Source organism: Bicyclus anynana, chromosome 10 (genome assembly GCF_947172395.1).
Source record: "Bicyclus anynana chromosome 10, ilBicAnyn1.1, whole genome shotgun sequence".
NCBI classification, from domain to species: Eukaryota; Metazoa; Arthropoda; class Insecta; order Lepidoptera; family Nymphalidae; genus Bicyclus; species Bicyclus anynana.
The window spans coordinates 2,353,971-2,372,534 of NC_069092.1; the positions used below are offsets into that span (position 1 = coordinate 2,353,971).

Genomic DNA, 18,564 nt, shown 5'->3' on the forward strand with positions numbered 1-18,564 from the left:
GTTGTTTTCTTACTAATAACTTTCCGCACAGTATTCTGTACTAGTTGACGCCGCGTGGTTCCCGTTCCCATAGGAGGAGGATTCGCTTTCAACTAAACAAACAAACAAACTCCTCAGATTTATTATATTAAGTAGTATAGATTATTCGGTCAAACTATACAATCTAAGATGGTTGCCAGCTAACATGAAAGAGGAACAAGGGCCTTTAGCCACGTGGCACGTCTATTCTCTTTCTACATGCGCAAACGCTTCAAAACCTAACAAAATGTATGGGAACAGCAGATGCGATCGACAACTTGATCACGTGACCTGTCAATAGCAAATGTCATTCCCATACATATTTTTAATTTTCGAAGCGTTAGCGGTAGGATGCTCCACCGTTATGCCCAAAGCACACCTTCCAAAACCAAACTGTCTTTCGAAAATAGAACATCCATCTAGTAGTCGTATCGTTGGACGTTGGGGTCTCAAGGTGCTGGAATGGCGACCCCGCACTAGGTGGACCGAGGATATCAAGCGGGTTGCAGAGAGCTGCTGGATGCTGGCGGCTTGAGACCGTTGTGCTTGGAGGTCCATGCAAGAGGCCTATGACCAGCAGTGAACGTCTATCGGCTGATAAGGTAAGGTAAGTCGTATCCGCTTTATTGCGAGGGCTGACTGAGTCCTCAGTAAGCAATTTACGAAAAATAGAGAGTGTCAGTGCCTGTGCCTATGACTAACATTGTATCGTAACAAAATGTGTCTCGTGTTCTACCTACTCAGCCCTTAATTGTGGTGTCATTTCACTTGAGTTCACGGAATTAAGTCCCGCCTTTTTTAATTGATTTATCGCCTGCAGCGATAGAAATATAATTTTATGCGTTCGTGTGTAGTTTCTATAATAAGTACCTACACGAATAGTGCGCTTGCGTAGTCTTGAGAATTGAGAATGTAAACTTTTCTAAGGTTTGCTATATTTCCCATGGATAACACTAGCTTTTTTTCTCGGCTGATATTACTGCCTACTGTGTACTATTAGTAACTACAGCTATTTCTTTTTACTCTGCTACAGCAATCTTTGCTGCCCCCCTAGCCAAGTGGCACGTCGATTCTCTTTCTACGATTGCAAACACTTCGGAAACTAGAAAGATGTATGGGAATGACATTTGCATTGGAATGACATTTGTATGGGAATGACATTTTTCTAGTTTTCGAAGCAATGGTCATTGTAGAAAGAGAATCGACTTGCCACTTGGCTAGGGGGGCTGTGCACTTACGTCATTGAGAAGCCACTAGTATTTTGTATTTACAAAATAGGTTGGCAAAATACCTAAATAAGTCATACTTACCTATAACAAAAGCACCACTTTCCGCAAGTGATCTAAATTTTCTCAAGTGTTTTTGTTTGTCAATAAATATATCGAGTGCCCGTTGTATTGTTTGTCCTAAAACTAGTCAAGTGCCCGTTGAGAAGTATTTTTGTTTGTCGAAAATCTTGTCCAAGTGCCCATTGCACAAAAGCACCACTTTCCGCCAGTGATCTAAATTTTCACAAGTGCTCGTTGTACAGTACAGTATTTTTGTTTGTCAGTACAATCGAGTGCCCCGTTGTATTGTTTTGTATGTCGGTCGTTTGTCGTTGTGGTGTTCGTCAGAAATGCCCGAATACAATATTATTGTTTTATCGAAAAATTAGTCAAGTCAAGCGCCCGTTGTACAGTAGTTTTGTTTGTCGAAAATATTGTATTATATAGGTTCGAAAATATAGGTTCGAATTCGGTCCAACTATTCATCAGTGTTGTGCATTTTATGAAATTAAGTATCACGTGTCACAAACGGTGAAGGAATAACATCGTGAGGAAACCTGCATACCTAAGAATTTTCTTAATTCTCTGCATGTGCAAAGTCTGCCAAATCGTATTGGGCCAGCGCGGTGGACTAACGCCTAACCCCTCTCATTCTGAGAGGAGAGTCGTGCTCAATAGTGAGCCGAATATGATAAAATCTCACAGGCGGTGTATTTTGAAAAATCTTCGTCATCTTAGTTTAAATGGTCCATCCCCATATAAGAGCTATACGCTACAATGCCACAAACAGATACACACTTTATTATCACCGTTCTTTCTTTTTCACTGCTAAATAAAACTGTCAAAAGAAACATTTCATTACAATGCGTTAAAATCTACGTAGTATAAACAAATGAAACAGGAGCGCTCCGGAATTCCGTGCCGAGGTTTGTAGCGCTCGCGCAGTCGGCGGCTGGAGCTTCGTGGGTGAAGCGGCTTTGACATCGCAACAGTTAAACTGGTAAGTTTATCTTATATGCCCATACATACAACTATTAATAAGTAAAAGAATACACAATAATCAAATTGATATATATTTAATTCAGTTTTTTTTAAATAGGAACTTTTATAATTCATAAATGTGCGTTTCACTCAGTGTAAAGTTTAGGGTGCAGGAAGTAAGCACCTTAGTTGCCTAAGCAAAAGCACAGAATACATAGTATGTACAAAAGCTAATAAATGGTAACAATCAATACACAATAGGCAGTAGAATTGTGATAGTAAATGATTCCCAATTCACATTTTTAAATTTTTAAATAGGTGATTCCAGAAATCTATTTCTCAAATTACACCTAGTCATTGTTATATCGAAATGATTAACAAAGCTAGTTAAAGTTTAGAAAAACCTTTTACGATCTAGATATAACTTAAGTTCTACTCTTATTTTAGTTTTTACATTTTTTGCATTCCGAAACAGGTTCCTGATCCTTTAGAAATTTTGGTTAGTTTGTTATGCCTGTGTATTGATGTGTAGCATTCAAGGTTAAATATTGTGTCCTAAACCTAGGGAATCACCTCTGATTTTGGAAATCAGAACCCGAAAATATTATCTGCAGGTTTTTTAAATAGTCCTAATGTCTAAATTAACAATTAACACACGAGGTGTCTACACGTATGTAATTATTATTTGTCTATTCTACCTACCTAAACACCTATTTGACTTTCCGAATCAGTGAAGAGTCTACGAGTAAAGTATAAATGACAAACGGCATAAAATGGGAGATGTTTTACAGGGTGTTCCGTTATTAATGAATAAAATGCAAATGGTAGATACACCATCTAATTATCTAAAACTAATTTGAATAGTTTTCCAATAATCCCTAGGGTGACCAAGTTATATTTTTTTTTTCGGATTTTTCAAATTTTTCGATCTTGAATCAGATTTTTCAATGCTGTTAGCTGCTGTAATTATGAATTTAAAGATCTGATTTTTGTTCACCTTCGGGGGCTCTTCAAATTTTTTAATTTTATGTTATGATATAATATAATAGGGACCTAGTAGCTACATGTACCTACCTAAAAACTTTTACACGATCCACTCTATCCATTGGTGAGAACAGTATCAAAATCCGCTTAGTAGTTTTAAGATGTGACGGCGGATTTTGTTTTACAATTAGTCGCTGTTTCATTTTCAATTCAAAATATGTTTACAAGATGCTTACTCGTTTGTGTCACAATTCTCAGATTACTCATGTCAGCAATCTATTCATACGTATTGGCATTTTATTTGTACTGTAGTACCTAATATGTATGGCCGTTTGGTTATTATATTATACTAGCTGACGCCGCGCGGTTTCATCCGTGTGGTTCCCGTTCCAGTAGGAATACGGGGATAATATAGCCTGTAGCCTATAGCCTTCCTTGATAATTTTTTTCAAATCGGACCAGTAGTTCATGAGATTAGCGCGTTCGAACAAATAAACAAACTCTTCAGGTTTATATTATTAACTAGCGGACGCCCGCGACTTCGTCCGCGTGAAAGTCGTTGTAAACTTTCAACTACCCCTACCCTACCCCTACCCTACACCTACCCTACACTACCCCTGCCCTACACCTACCCTACACTACCCCTACCTTACCCCTACCCTACCCTACTCATTAAGGCTGCACTTCTTTATTTATTCCTCCCACCGCGAGTCGCGTCGAGCGCGGCAACCGTTACACAAAAATAATCCTTAAAGCATGAATTAGTATTCACGCGCGATGGCTTAGCTTATTTCATGTATAACTTTGGTGTTTCTATACCGATTTTTATGATTCTTTTTTTTTTGAATAGGTAATAATGTTAACTTTCTTATTAGGGATAAGTGATGAGTGTTATAAACATAAGAGTAGACAAATATAATTAGAAAGCTCCGAACTGCTAAGCTATCGGGAGTTACACGTGTTATTGTGAGTCAACCATAAAAGATAGACATATATATGCTGTTGTGTTTTTATAGATAATTTTAAGTAGAACATTTCCGTCATACATGATTTCTATGTAGCTTTAACCATTAAGGCTGTACACGCGACGGAAGCTTAAAAAATTGAGTAACTTCTCCCGTTTTCTCAACATTTCTCTCCACTGCTCTGCTGCTATTGATCGTAGCGTAATGAAAAGTATACTATAACCTGCCCAGGAGTATGTAGAATAATTGTACCAAGTTTCGTTAAAATCCGTCCAGTAGTTTTTGTTTCTATAAAGAACATACAGACAGACAGACAGACAGACAGACAGACAGACAAAAATTTTACTGATTGCATTTTTGGCATCAGTATCGATCACTAATCACCCCCTGATAGTTATTTTGGAAATATATTTCATGTACAGAATTGACCTCTCTACAGATTTATTATAAGTATAGATATAGATACTTACCGTTTATATACTTAATGAAAAAGCGATAAATCAACAAATCTGACTATATAAATATGAACGTAGACAAAAAATAATGGATCAGTCGCTTAAGTCGATTCAGCTTGTAGTTTTTTTTTTAATAATATAAATATACTTAAACAATACACATCACTATCTAGCCCCAAAGTAAGCGTACATAGTAGCTTGTGTTATGGGTGCTAAGATAGTTGATATTATAATTATAATATTAATATACAATTATATACTACATAATGAATACAATTATATACTACATAAACAAATACTTATATAATGTACTAGCGGACGCCCGCGACTTCGTCCGCGTAAATTTCGATGTCAGCTTTACTACTACCCCTACCCGACCCTACCCCTACCCTACCACTACCCCAACCCTACCCTACCCTACACAACCCCTACCCTACCCCTACCCCCACCCTACCCCTACCCTACCCCTACCTTACCTACACCCTACCCCCATTCTACCCCTACCCCCATTCTACCCCTACCCCTATCCTACCCCTACCCTACCCCAAACCTACCCCTACCTTACCTACACCCTACACCCATCCTACCCCTACCATCCCCGTACCCTATCCCTTTCCTACCCCTATCCCACCCGTACCCCTATCTCACGCCTATCCTACCCCTACCCTACCACTTCCCTATCCTACCCGTACCTCTACCCTACCACTACCCTACCTCTACCCCTACCTTACCACTACCCTAAACCCGGCCCTAAACCTACCCTACCCCTACACTACCCCTACGCTTCCCTACCCGTACCCTACCCTACCCTGTAACTTTTCTATCTTACTCCTACCCTTAGCAAAATCGGTCCAGTCCTTCGAGAGTGGTGGTATGACCAAGAGAAATAGAGACTTCTATGCTAATAATATAAAGAGGTAAAGTTCGTGTGGTTGTAGGAGGTAATCTCTGGATCTACTGGACCGATTTGGAAAATTGTTTTACCAATAGAAAACTACGTTATTTGCGAGTGTCATAGGCTATGTTTGATCCCCATATTCACACGGGAATGGGAACTACGTAATTGAAAGCGCCGGGCGTCATATAGCGGAATTTGTGCGTCTTTTAGAAATTTTGTATTATCTCCGAAACTATTTAAGTAATTAACATACTGTAAAGGGCAAATCTTATCTCCATAATATCCTTGTGATTATCAAATAATTTATTTTAATAAGGATTGAAGTTTAGTTGTATAAATAATGACGTAAACCTAAGTATATAAAATTAATAATTTTTAAAACACAAAAGGTACTATATCTGCTAATATATAGAAGATAGATATATGGTGTTGCGGACTTTTTTGTAGAACTTTTAAAGACACATAAAGTCTCCATACATTAATTTAAATTTTACACAATAGTTAAGGCAGCGCAAGCGAATAAGTCTGTTTAAGGGGATTTTCAGTCCGACTTGTATGACAAAAACTGTGATAACTCGGCTAATATATATATGATATCAATATAAAATATAGCCTATAGCACTCCCCGATAATGTAGCATTCTACTGGTGAAAGAATTTTTAAAATCGGACCAGTAGTTCCGAAGATTACCCCATTTAAAAAATGTGACAAACTTACAAACTTACAAACTTTACCTCTTTATTATATTAGTATAGATAAATACACACAGACACTGAAAAACACCCATGCTCATCACACAAATATTATCCAGTTGTGGGAATCGAACCCACAGCCGTGGATGCAGAAAGCAGGGTCACTACCCACTGCGCCACGCAGCCGTCCTAAGTTACCTATAGGTACCAAGATTAACCAAGTTAGGACTACTTCATCCGCGTGAAGTTCGAATTTTTAGATTTTTTACAGCTTCCGATTTAAAGTTTAACAAAAAAAAAATAAAAATCGACGCATTAGACTGATGATTTATAGAAACAATTAAAAAAAATATATGACAAACAGAAAAACGGTCGATAGAAAAACTGAAGAGATCTTGCGAAGACGTGGCCCAAGTCGCAGTCATCAGTTAGGTACTTATACTACGCACAATGATTATATTTATTAGATATTTGTATCATTGAGTTATATAGCACAAAAAACTGATATTATATGCTTCTTTTTTATATCTTTATCTGTTGTGAGTCGAATGGCGGCGGGGTCATAACATGGCAGCTATCGGCGGACACCACGCGATAACGCGAGCTTCCGTCCTTTGCGAATAACCGATGCTTTGAATATAATGAATTTCGCAGGATAAGTGAGGATGTAATTAGGTCATTTAGTTGAGTTGACTGTCCCGTCACGTCCCGTAGGAAATTTTAATTCGAAGAGTGCGCCCAGGAACTTTTCGATCTAGTTCCTTCTTCACCTTTTTACCATAGAACTGCCAGGCATCGCTGAGGTCTGCATCCAAACGTAATAAATGTCCCTTATACTCGTACGAAGCGTTTCGGTTCTTTGTTCCTGATCCGTACTGCATAGTTATGGAATGTTCTTCCAGCTTTCGTTTTCCTTAACACCTACAACATGGGTATATTCATGTCAAGAGTCAAGTTAAGTCTTTATTGTCTTCTAGGCAAGCGCGTTCCACTATAGTCTGCATCATCGCTTACTGTCAAGCATGATTGCAACCAAGCGGTCCCTATATAATGAAAACAAAAAATAAACAAAAGCCTATTTTAACGGCCCTATAGAGGGCCAGACTTCCCTCTGTCCCTCCTTGTAGGAGAGGATATGGAGCTTAGACCCATCGAGATGTTGGAAAAATATCGTGAGTAAACGTGCAATTAAGAAAATTCTCAGTTTCTTAATTCACCACGCGTTTGAAGTCTGCCAATTTGCATTTGGCTAGCATGGTGGACTAAGACCTAACCCCTCTCATTCTGAGAGGAGACTTGTGCTCAACAGTGAGCCGAATATGGGTTGTTAATGATGATAATGATGAGATAGCTAGCATAGCATTCTCAATTTCTCAACCTGAGAGCAAAATTCGATCGGAAGGACATTATGGATAGAAACGTAGCCGATGGCAAATATAGTTTACGAGTTAGAGTTAGTGCTTTAGTGTACGGTGTATTATTTTTCAGAAGTCGTAAACCGTTCCCGACGACACAGATCCGTTGGTTCAGTATTGAGGTTGCGCTCCGGGTTATCGCCTCTTATCCGTTGTTTTTAAAATAACTGTGACATATTTGGGTTACCTACTCGTACTACCTAGTAGGTGGCATACAATTTTGTTTATTAGAACTAGTAGCTCTAACTGTCCTCTATCTATCCTCTGCATAATTCTTCCGCCTCGAGCTGCCAGCATCCAGCGGCTCCCTGCAACCTACGAGCTGGCCTAAGAACTAAGCGTAATTGAAATAAATGAATTTTGAATTTCAAATTTCGAATGTTGAATTTTGAATTTTAATGATGATGAATTCTTCCGCCGGATGTTATAGCATATATATGCAAAATCCTTGTGTAGGTACTTATACTCGTATCTGTTAATCACATAAAACGATGCGCGGACGAATCTTCTGTAGCATTCATTACGATGCGTCATTGACCGATCTCCGTTTCTCATTCATATGAATGTTTAGCGATCGTAAAGCATTCGATTACTTTTTTAACCGACTTCATAAAAAGGAGGACTTTCTCAAGACGTTGCGTATATATATATTTTTCAATGTTTGTTACCTCATTACTTCGTCGTTAATTGACCAATTTTGAAAATTTTTATAATAAAAAATAATTGAAATACGTCTTTGAAGTCGGTTCCATTTTCATGTTATAAAGATTATTTTGTGGTAACGGTAAGTCTAACGGGTAACACCTTCATGATCGAGGGGTCTCACGTTAATTTTCCAGGATTAACTTATCTCAGCTCAGTTCTAGGTTTCTGGCGGTGACTAGAACTGATTACCTAAATATATTCAATGTTGTATTAATTTTATCTCGCCATGTGAAAAATATCATTACCTGAAATGAAAACAGATGAAAAATAAATTAAGACTAAGAATATAATATTCATTATCTATTAAAAAAAATATCTCGCCTATTTATGAACATTTCTGTACATTATCTGAGTTAATTTTAAAATTGTCAGTATTGTGGGACAAAGTTCATGGGCCACGAAACGATATCTTGTAGGTACATAAAGTTTATCAATTGGGCGAGTAGGTATTAAATTAAAATTATCATCATAACAGGCATTGAACGATTATATGATATATTATGTAGATATTACTTAAAAATTTACGTTTTTTTTTAACTTAGTTTCAGTCTTGGAATGGGAGGGAGAGAGTATGAAACTACAAAAAGCACAAAAAAATTCTAACTACTGTTTTCTACGGTAGGTTATTTCGGCATGGCTCTCGTAATGATATAATAAAAAGGGCTCTTGCCACCATAAATATTCCTGCGCTAATCGAGCCGTCAGGAATAAGTCGGGATGATGGCAAGAGACCTGATGGATTGACGCTGGTTCCCTGAGTAATGCGGCGGGCCCTAATGTGGGACGCTACATGCGTTGACACATTAGCACCGTGTCACATCAGGGAGACAGAATCAAGACCGGGAGCCGCAGTAGAACAAGCTGTAACCGGTAAGTGGCTCAAGTATGCCTTTTTGACAGAGAGTTACATATGGTACCTTTTGCCGTGGAGACCCTTGGGCCATGGAGTTGCTGTGGCAAAAAATTTTACCGAATCATTTCACCGCGACTAGTTGCCTCGACTGGTGACAGAAGGGCTGGCTCATTTTTGCGCAAAGGATCAGCCTGACTGTCCAGCGCGGAAATGCAGCCGGTATTCTTGCCACCATTCCACGTGGGCATGCTTTGTATAGTTATTAGGATAAGTTAGCTTAAGTTCCTTATTGTATTCTTTTGTCAATTAAAAAAACACGGGAAAAAAACAATGGGTCAAGAATCAAAACCATTTGTCATAGTTTAGACTACAAAAAGCAGTATCTTTTTGAGCAAATGTTTTCAGCTAACAGATGGCATATTTGGGTCAATAGAAACAAATAGATTGCGCCCTGACAATAGAGTCAATTGTGAATATTGCTTTCTATATGTTCAGAGGTTCAGATGTTGAACTAAACTAGGCAAATGGGTCTCGGGCAGGACGAACGTAGCGGTCAATTAATATGAAGTCAGTTTCTAGTAGATCTGTGCCATGCCGTTTAATTACGTCACCGTATAAGTTGAGCTTTTATATAGATCTCTTTATGCTCATTCATTCATTCCTAGAAGATTATAATCTTATTAATATTAGGTAGATCGTCTGAAACATCATCATCATCATCATCATTATAAGCCGATGAACGTACTCTGCTGGACATAGGCCTCTTTCATAGACTTCCACCACGGTCCCGACCACCATCCAGCGGCTTCCTGCAACCCGCTTTATGTCTTCGGTCCACCTAGTCGACCAACACTGCGCTTTCCGATTTTTTTGCGCTACTCTCAATAACAAAGTAGGTATCTATGGATTGTCAGCATTTCCGGATTCATAATCTTTCCTAACTTTCATCTTTATTCATTCTGTATCTTTATCTTTTGTAAGTTTTTCTAATATATCATATTTTATATTGTAGCGGTGTTTCTTACTAAACTCCTTCAAAACGGCTGGACCGATTTTTATGTTGTGTGCATATCGGTTAGGTCTGATCGGCCAACGTATATATTTCATAACCCTATATGAATATATTATAAGGCTAAACAACATTTGTATTGCCAGCTATTCATTTTATAAAAGCCAGGCGCGTAGCTACTGACGTATCAGCCATGTATCAATGGTTACATCTATATCTATACTCTATACTAATATTATAAAGAGGTAAAGTTTGTAAGTTTGTCACATTTTTTAAATGGGGTAATCTTCGGAACTACTGGTCCGATTTTAAAAATTTTTTCACCAGTAGAATGCTACATTATCGGGGAGTGCTAATATTTTATATTGGTATCATATATATTAGCCGAGTTATCACAGTTTTTGTCATACAGGTCGGACTGAAAATCCTCTTAAACAGACTTATTCGCATGCGCTGCCTTAACTATTGTGTAAAATTGAAATTAATGTATGGAGGCTTTATGTATCTTTAAAAGTTCTACAAAAAAGTCCGCGACACCATATATCTATCTTCTATATATTAGCAGATATAGTACCTTTTGTGTTTTAAAAATTATTAATTTTATATACTTAGGTTTACGTCATTATTTATACAACTAAACTTTAATCCTTATTAATATATAATTATTTAATAATCACAAGGATATTATGGAGATAAGATTTGCCCTTTACAGTATGTTAATTACTTAAATAGTTTCGGAGATAATACAAAATTTCTAAAAGACGCAGAAATTCCGCTATATGACGCCCGGTGCTTTCATTTACGTAGTTCCCGTTCCCGTGTGAATATGGGGATCAGACATAGCCTATGACACCCGCAAATAACGTAGCTTTCTATTGGTAAAACAATTTTCCAAATCGGGTAGGAGTAAGATAGAGAAGTTACAGGGTAGGGTAGGGTACGGGTAGGGAAGCGTAGGGGTAGTGTAGGGGTAGGATAGGTTTAGGGCCGGGTTTAGGGTAGTGGTAGGGTAGGGGTAGAGGTAGGGTAGTGGTAGGGTAGAGGTACGGGTAGGATAGGGAAGTGGTAGGGTAGGGGTAGGATAGGCGTGAGATAGAGGTACGGGTGGGATAGGGGTAGGAAAGGGATAGGATACGGGGAGGGTAGGGGTAGGATGGGGGTAGGGTGTAGGTAAGGTAGTGGTAGGTTTGGGGTAGGGTAGGTGTAGGGTTGGGGTAGGGGTAGGGTAGGGGTAGGGTAGGGTAGGGGTAGGGTAGATGTAGGGGTTGGGTAGGGTAGGGTTGGGGTAGTGGTAGGGTAGGGTTGGGGTAGTGGTAGAGTAGGGGTAGGGTAGGGTAGGGGTAGTAGTAAAGTTGACATCGAAATTTACGCGGACGAAGTCGCGGGCGTCCGCTAGTGTGAAATAAAAACTAATCTATAATATTATCTACTTATTTACTCTGTCAGGTGGTGCTTCAAAAAAAAAAACAGCAGAAATAACAAAATAAAAAACCTAAAACTAAATCATAAACTAAAGAGATTTTTCGGGATTTGCCGCTCGTTCATTGGGCCCCTCCAAGTAATTTTGATACAAGGCCCCTCTAAAGCACGCTACGCCACTGAAAAAACTGAAAGCTTACGCAAATTCTATGGCTGGAATTTCATTATCACATGCACCTACTACACACATCTGTATACTAAGTATGTAGGCAGTAGCTAGTGTTTATAAAGACTTTAATATCTTAAACATGTGTACGATGAACTCATCGTGAAATAATAATAACATATCTACTTCGTGATGAAGATTCATTTGTAGTTTCATATTTCTTTTAACTTGAAATGTTATCATAATAAATTGTATGTATTGTATATCTCAGCAGAACAACTAGGTAGGTGCAGTAGGTATAACATACCTTGCCATATAGATTTAAACCTTAGTCTTTTGCAAATTGCACCATCACATCAATGCCCCAGTTATAATTAATGTAATGTCATCATGTGCATACAAGTAGGTATAGTAAACCCACGCAGTTCCTGCCGCTGTTATGCCGATGATAAAGTTGTATTTTTTTTTTTAAATAATTGTACGTTTTTTCTTTTAATTTCAGTAAAAAAAAGGAAATTAAAAGTATCATAATACTGCAATTTTTTGACGGCCTCCGTGGCGCAGTGGTATGCGCGGTGGATTTACAAGATGGAGGTCCTGGTTTCGATCCCCGACTGGACCGATATAGGTTTTCTTGATTGGTCCAGGTCTGGCTGGTGGGAGGCTTCGGCCGTGGCTAGTTACCACCTTATGCCGTGTAAAAACCGAAAGGAGTGTGAATTTTCTTCCCCCTCATAACAAGTTAGCCCGCTTCCATCTTAGATTGCATCACCACTTACCATCAGGTACCTACCCAGGAGATTGTAGTCAAGGGCTAACTTTTAAAAAAAAACTGAAATAAATAAAGTTACACATACAAAAAGTTACGTCAAAGCATTGACCATTGTAGTCAACGTACGTAAATGATTATAACAGGGCAAAGCCCTACATACGATAGCGATACGATACGATAGGAAGATGAGACAATACCAGCGCCGCCAGCGCTATATCGATGCTGCATACGTAGGTATATGATCTAACGATATTTTATACTATAGATATTTTAAGTGCCTAAATTCTGTCTTTCTGAATTCTCAATAATAAAACAAAAATACTAATAAATATAACAGTGATTTAACTTATGTAGGATGTCTCCAATTTTAATATGTTTATTACAAAACTATTAAAGATTTCAAAATAATATCCAACCCTCCCATTTTGAGTGCTCAAGCAACCGTTTTTCAGGGCCCTAGAGATTCAGTCTGAGGAACTTTCTCACTGTACGCGCCGTGTTAAGAATAACCGCCTTCTGACGGAATAAATATTATAGAACAACTGTTGGAATAGAAAACTGACTTTTATAGAGCAGCCTTTTTTTAATTAAGTTTGTTGTACAACTTGTTTTTTGTTTACAGATTAGCAGTTAGGGAAAGATACACAATGAAGAGTAAACTTCTGGTGCTGGCGTTATTGCTGGCGGCGATATGTGCCACAGAAGCTGTGGTAAGCCATCTTCCCTCTACTTGTATGGAAATTGGGGAAAATAGTTTATTTCGAGAATACATGGGAGGTAATTTAGATCAGGTCCTATGATGAAAAAATCATAGATACTTCTAAGGTTACTTTAAAACGAGATACGACAAAAATCGCTAATATTTCGACAATCTGAAGGGGATCAAAATTCATAGGTACTTCCCGTTGACCTACGACTTTGACTTTGAAACTATAAAGTGGCTAATAAATAAATAGATGTTAAAAAAAAACTCAAAACTATAAAGTAATTAAATCCTAATTAAAAAACAGGGGGTCTAAAAGGGAACACCTCATCATAAACTACGCACTTCGAACCCTGTACAATTTTTATTGATCCTACATACAGTTCGTTTCATGTAGGATGGTGCGGGTGACATTTCGTTTCACTCTTGAAAGTTTGCCGCGATTCACGATAATAGTACGCATTATTAACGTCATACAGGCGACTGACACCGTACCCAAATCACCCATGCTATCTGAAAAACACTTTAGTACCTACGTACGGAACCGTGGGTTATTCAAACTCTTGTCGGATTTTTTTACCAATGTAACATTTGCACAGAAACGGCGCCGACACCGTCGACCGCGCACCAGCACCACGGAGCACCCCATGTTCGCGGCGGCGCGCTTGTTCCCGCCCGCGGCGCACGTGGCGCGCGAGGACGCAGAGGCCGAGCACCTCGAGCTGGGCATGGCGGAGCGCCTCGACGAGAAGCGGTTCCAGGTGACACTATAATCATGACTTTATAGTCCTTGCTCGCGCTCCACCACTACTACGGTACATAGCACCCCATGTTCGCGGTGGCGCGGCACTAATTATCACGACTATTAATATTGAAATGGACAAAATTCTCCTCTCAAAATAAGAGGGGTTAGGCTCATAATAGTCCGCACACTTGGCAGAGTTCACACACGTAGAGAATTAAAAAAAATCTCAGGTTTTCTCATGATGTTTTTATTTGCCTTATTGAAATGGATGGAATTAAAAAAAGATGTAAAACTAAGTTTCTTATAGAATGACGAAATACCTACCTGAGTTAGGTACACCTAATAGGTACGTAGTCGTAGATTTATTTGTTAATTCTTATATTCAAAGGAATCAGAGAGAGCTCGCATCAATGAGCTGATGAACGAAATCCCAGACGAAGACACTGGCAACGAAGTTTTCCTGGACGGTGAGTACTATAAATTATAGACCTACAATCTAAACATTACAATGTATCAGCCCATTTTGATATTCCCTCATTATTTGCCACTTCTCTATAACATGACAATAAAAGATGCAACACTGCATTTGCAATAATTCTGTGGAAGTCAATATCTAGTCCTGCTCATAAGAGTCCATTACCCCTATACATATGTTTTCTGTGCCATTACTAAAATACCTTTTGTTTTTTAAAAGTCAATGGTCAGAACAGAAGAAACAGAACATAGAAAACTAAAGCCAAGTGATTACCATGCAGCCATTGGCGTATCTAGGTTTATTTCCTATTGCCTGGCCCCCAAATTAGGGTCTATTAGTAACATAATAGAATTCCATATCGGTAGCCCTAAATCTTAGGATGGGCACAGGTCAATTCTAGGTTGGACACGGCCAACCTCCCAACCGTTCCCCTAAATACGCCTAAGCATGCAGCATGTATTAATATCCAACCTGAGTATCGAGCAATTAATACGAAGAGCATATTCCCTCAGATCCTTGCCTCAAGGTGCACTGTAGCGCGGGCCGCGTGTGCGAGATCGACGAGCATGGTGACGCCGTTTGCAACTGCATCAAGGAGTGCCCCTACGAAACTGACTCCCGCCGCAAGGTGACTGACAAAAATAATTACAATCATCATCATCATCGACATCATTAACCGATGGATTGCCTCCTACATGGACTTTCAACCACCACGTTCTCGAGCGGCTCGCATTTTGGGACTCCAAAGTCAATCGACTTTTCGAACTATGTGCCTTGCCACTTCAGCTTTGCGATACGCTGCGCTATATAGTGACCTTGGTTTTTTTGCGGATCTCCTCATTCATGACTCAATCATGCAGAGAAACCTCAAGCATATTTGACTCCACATAGCGACCAAGTTACGGATCTACAAGTAACACGCACTGTTAACGAAGAGTTTTGTCTTCTGTGCAAATTCAATGAGTAGTGTATTTCAAATAGCAATACACATTAAAATAATGTTGTTGCAGGTGTGCACACACACCAATGAGACGTGGCCTTCCGACTGCGACGTGTACAGACAGCGCTGCCTCTGCCTCGACAAGTCGGACCTGTGCCGCGGCCCCGAGTACAGCCACGTGCAGATCGACTACTACGGCGCCTGCAGGGAGATGCCTGTGCGTACCAACATTCATCATTATCAACTGGACGTCCTCTGCTGGACATAGGCCTTTTCGTAAAGTTTTCGAAACACCACGGTGTTGAGCTGCCTGTAACCAGCGGTAATCCGTTTGATGATTGATCGTGGTCGAAGGGGGTTGCCATTCAAGCACTTTGCAACCCCAACGTTCATAGTCTTTTCGAACCCCCGCCCATTACCACTTGAGCCATGTGACTGGTGTTTATGATTGAAAACGGATTCTATAACTTCGGATGATTGTCTTAAAGTCCACGTAGCGTTCAGGCGTTCTGAGATCTAAATTCTGCGTTCTGCACAACGCTTTCAACTTTATACCGCAAATGCTTTATGCCTCTTTATACAACTGCGCTGTCTTCTTTTTGCGCTATGCTTTGAAGTAGCGGAGAAAGTGAAGTGCAGGTCACAGAACTAAATCTTTCTGTTTGCGGGCTCTCTGAGGGCATTGTCAAAGATTGATTGGTCAAACACAGGAGTGCAGCGAGAACGAGATGTCGGACTTCCCGCGGCGCATGCGCGATTGGCTGTTCAACATCATGCGCGACATGGCGGAGCGCAGCGAGCTCACGCCGCACTACCTGCTCATGGAGCGCGAGGCGGAGTCCAACCTCACTCGTCGCTGGACCAACGCCGCCATCTGGAAGTGGTGCGACCTTGACGCGCACGACAACGACAGGTAACTGCGGCTGCTGGTCCCCGGAAAGGGTTTATTTACTGATTGTCTATAGGTATTTGTTGTAGACTCGTAAATAAGATCGTGTTTTATGGAGGTTTGAATACCAATCCATCGAAGATGCTATGCAGAAGATGAAAGTGAAGAGAGCGTTTTCTGTCTGTTGTAAAATACATTTCCGGGTATATTTTGATGTAGGTGGCTGCAGGGTCGAGGGTTATAGAAAACGCCACACTCCCTTTCCATTACGTGGACAGATAGCATCAAGTAATTTGTCCAGAGTTTTCGGTTATAGAGCTGATCCGATTCAGTGTAAAGGTTATGTGCCCAAGGACTTACAGTTCCGGTAGAAAATACTCTAGATTTCCTTAAGTTTTCTCCTAAACCGCAAATCCGAAACCACATTGTAGAGTCAAAATCTCTTGAGGATATTGCAGTTACGGGAGTGAAAGTAAAATAAAACAATTATTCTCAGCAATTAAACCGCAAAATAATGCCTGCTTTTATCAAATAAAATTAACCAAGCCAGTTTCCCCACAGATTCGTATCCCGGCACGAGCTGTTCCCGATCCGCGCACCGCTGATGGCACTGGAGCACTGCATCGCACCCTTCCTCAACCGCTGCGACGAGGACAGCGACCACCGCATCACGCTCGCCGAGTGGGGCAAGTGCCTGCAGCTCGATGAGGTACGTGACGCTCTGTTCTGATGATCATACTCCTTTTTTTCCGACTTTATAAGTGCCGTAGGCTCATTGGACCTGAGCGGCGTCACATGGAGGTTTGGGCGAGCGCAGAAGCATGGGGCCCGAAGGCAGAAGCAGAATAGATTGCGAAACGACTATCTAAGTGTGTCTCCTCTGAACCTTGACTTAGAGGGCTGTTCTGAAAGGATGTTTTGGCCTGAGTGTATCATTCAGATTTCGAGGACGTCGTCTTCTTCGGCGCTGTGTGGCTTGTGTTTCTCTGGCTGTAGCCTAGGGATTTTAGGGGGCAGCAAATTTGACCCAAAAAACTTTAGAATCTACAGAAATAAAGAAAATTTTAATATTGCAACGTAGGTATGTCCTGTACAGTCCTACTAAAATATTTAAACCTACTAAAATAATTGAAAAAAATATTGACACAATTTAATTGTATTGATTGCTATCCGATTTTAGAGTTCAGTAGGAGATGCAAAAATTCAATAGCCTACTGGCGTCAAAGTAAATCTGCCACTGCCACCGTTAGTTTTACTTACATTTTATTTAGATGAAAGTACCTATTTTCAATTTATTGATTTTTAATTTATTGATAATTTCGTTACAGTATGAGATGGAAGACCGTTGTGACCAACTCGGCGACGAGGATGGGCAGACCAGAGATAATTAACACTTATTAGATATAAGTTTACAATCTATTGTACAAATATTATAAAACATCATCTACATATTGAGAAAAAATGTTTCCTTTTTTTCTGTTGCTCTTATTATAATTAAAGTGAACTAAGATGATACAATAAAAAATATTATGCAAATTACTTAAATAAAGAAAAATTCAACCAATTTTATAAATGTTTATAAAATTGAAGAGGATATCCAAAGGGTATGGTGATACTCGTAGGCACGTCGTAAGTACCTACTCGTTTAAAAGAAACTACACTTAGGGAAGGAAATAAGAGGCATGAAATTAAGAATGTCATTATAATTATTATTAATATTGTATGATCATCAACTTTTTAAAAACTAACTAGCATGTAGGTATAGATTTTTTTTATAAATACCTATAGTAACATATCTATACATATACATGATGTACCTACTGTGATTTAAAATGTGAAACCAAAAATTACCATACATTAAAAATATTAAAAAAACAGCTTTTCTTTTACTGTTCTTTTACTATTAAGCACCTATTAAGGTAATATTCAATCAGTAAATAAAGTAAATGATTTTTTTGTAAATACAGGTCGTTTATTAGCAAATCAAATGTCAGTTGGCCCAAATATAATACTAATTGGCCATACCTCTTACACATTACATATTATTCTCCAAATTCTTTCGTATTATTAAAAACCCGTACTCACGAAGTAATCTCCAAAATAAAAAATCGATGGTATCATGGTATGGCATTTTTCAAATATATTTAAAAAATCAATAGTAACACCAATTTTTTAACAACGTGACAAGACCGAAATTTCAAATTGGGGGGTC

At 39.2% G+C, this 18,564-nt stretch overlaps 1 protein-coding gene across 1 annotated transcript; it reads left to right on the top strand.

Moving 5' to 3' along the window:
- Positions 1 to 2,159: 2,159 nt before the first annotated feature.
- LOC112050407 (SPARC) lies at positions 2,160 to 18,229 on the top strand. Its single transcript, XM_024088674.2, has 9 exons — positions 2,160 to 2,286; positions 13,223 to 13,310; positions 13,903 to 14,064; positions 14,437 to 14,515; positions 15,036 to 15,151; positions 15,534 to 15,680; positions 16,174 to 16,376; positions 16,914 to 17,061; positions 17,681 to 18,229. The coding sequence occupies exons 2-9, from the start codon at positions 13,248 to 13,250 to the stop codon at positions 17,741 to 17,743; spliced, it is 981 nt and encodes a 326-aa protein (XP_023944442.1). The 5' UTR covers positions 2,160 to 2,286; positions 13,223 to 13,247; the 3' UTR covers positions 17,744 to 18,229.
- The last annotated feature ends 335 nt before the right edge of the window (positions 18,230 to 18,564 follow it).

Bases quoted from the DNA above. Each gene is read 5' to 3' on its own strand.
- LOC112050407 (XM_024088674.2), top strand. From the start codon at position 13,248: ATGAAGAGTAAACTTCTGGTGCTGGCGTTATTGCTGGCGGCGATATGT. The intron at 15,152-15,533 runs GTGACTGACAAA...ATGTTGTTGCAG, and splicing joins AAACTGACTCCCGCCGCAAG to GTGTGCACACACACCAATGA. The intron at 16,377-16,913 runs GTAACTGCGGCT...GTTTCCCCACAG, and splicing joins GACGCGCACGACAACGACAG to ATTCGTATCCCGGCACGAGC.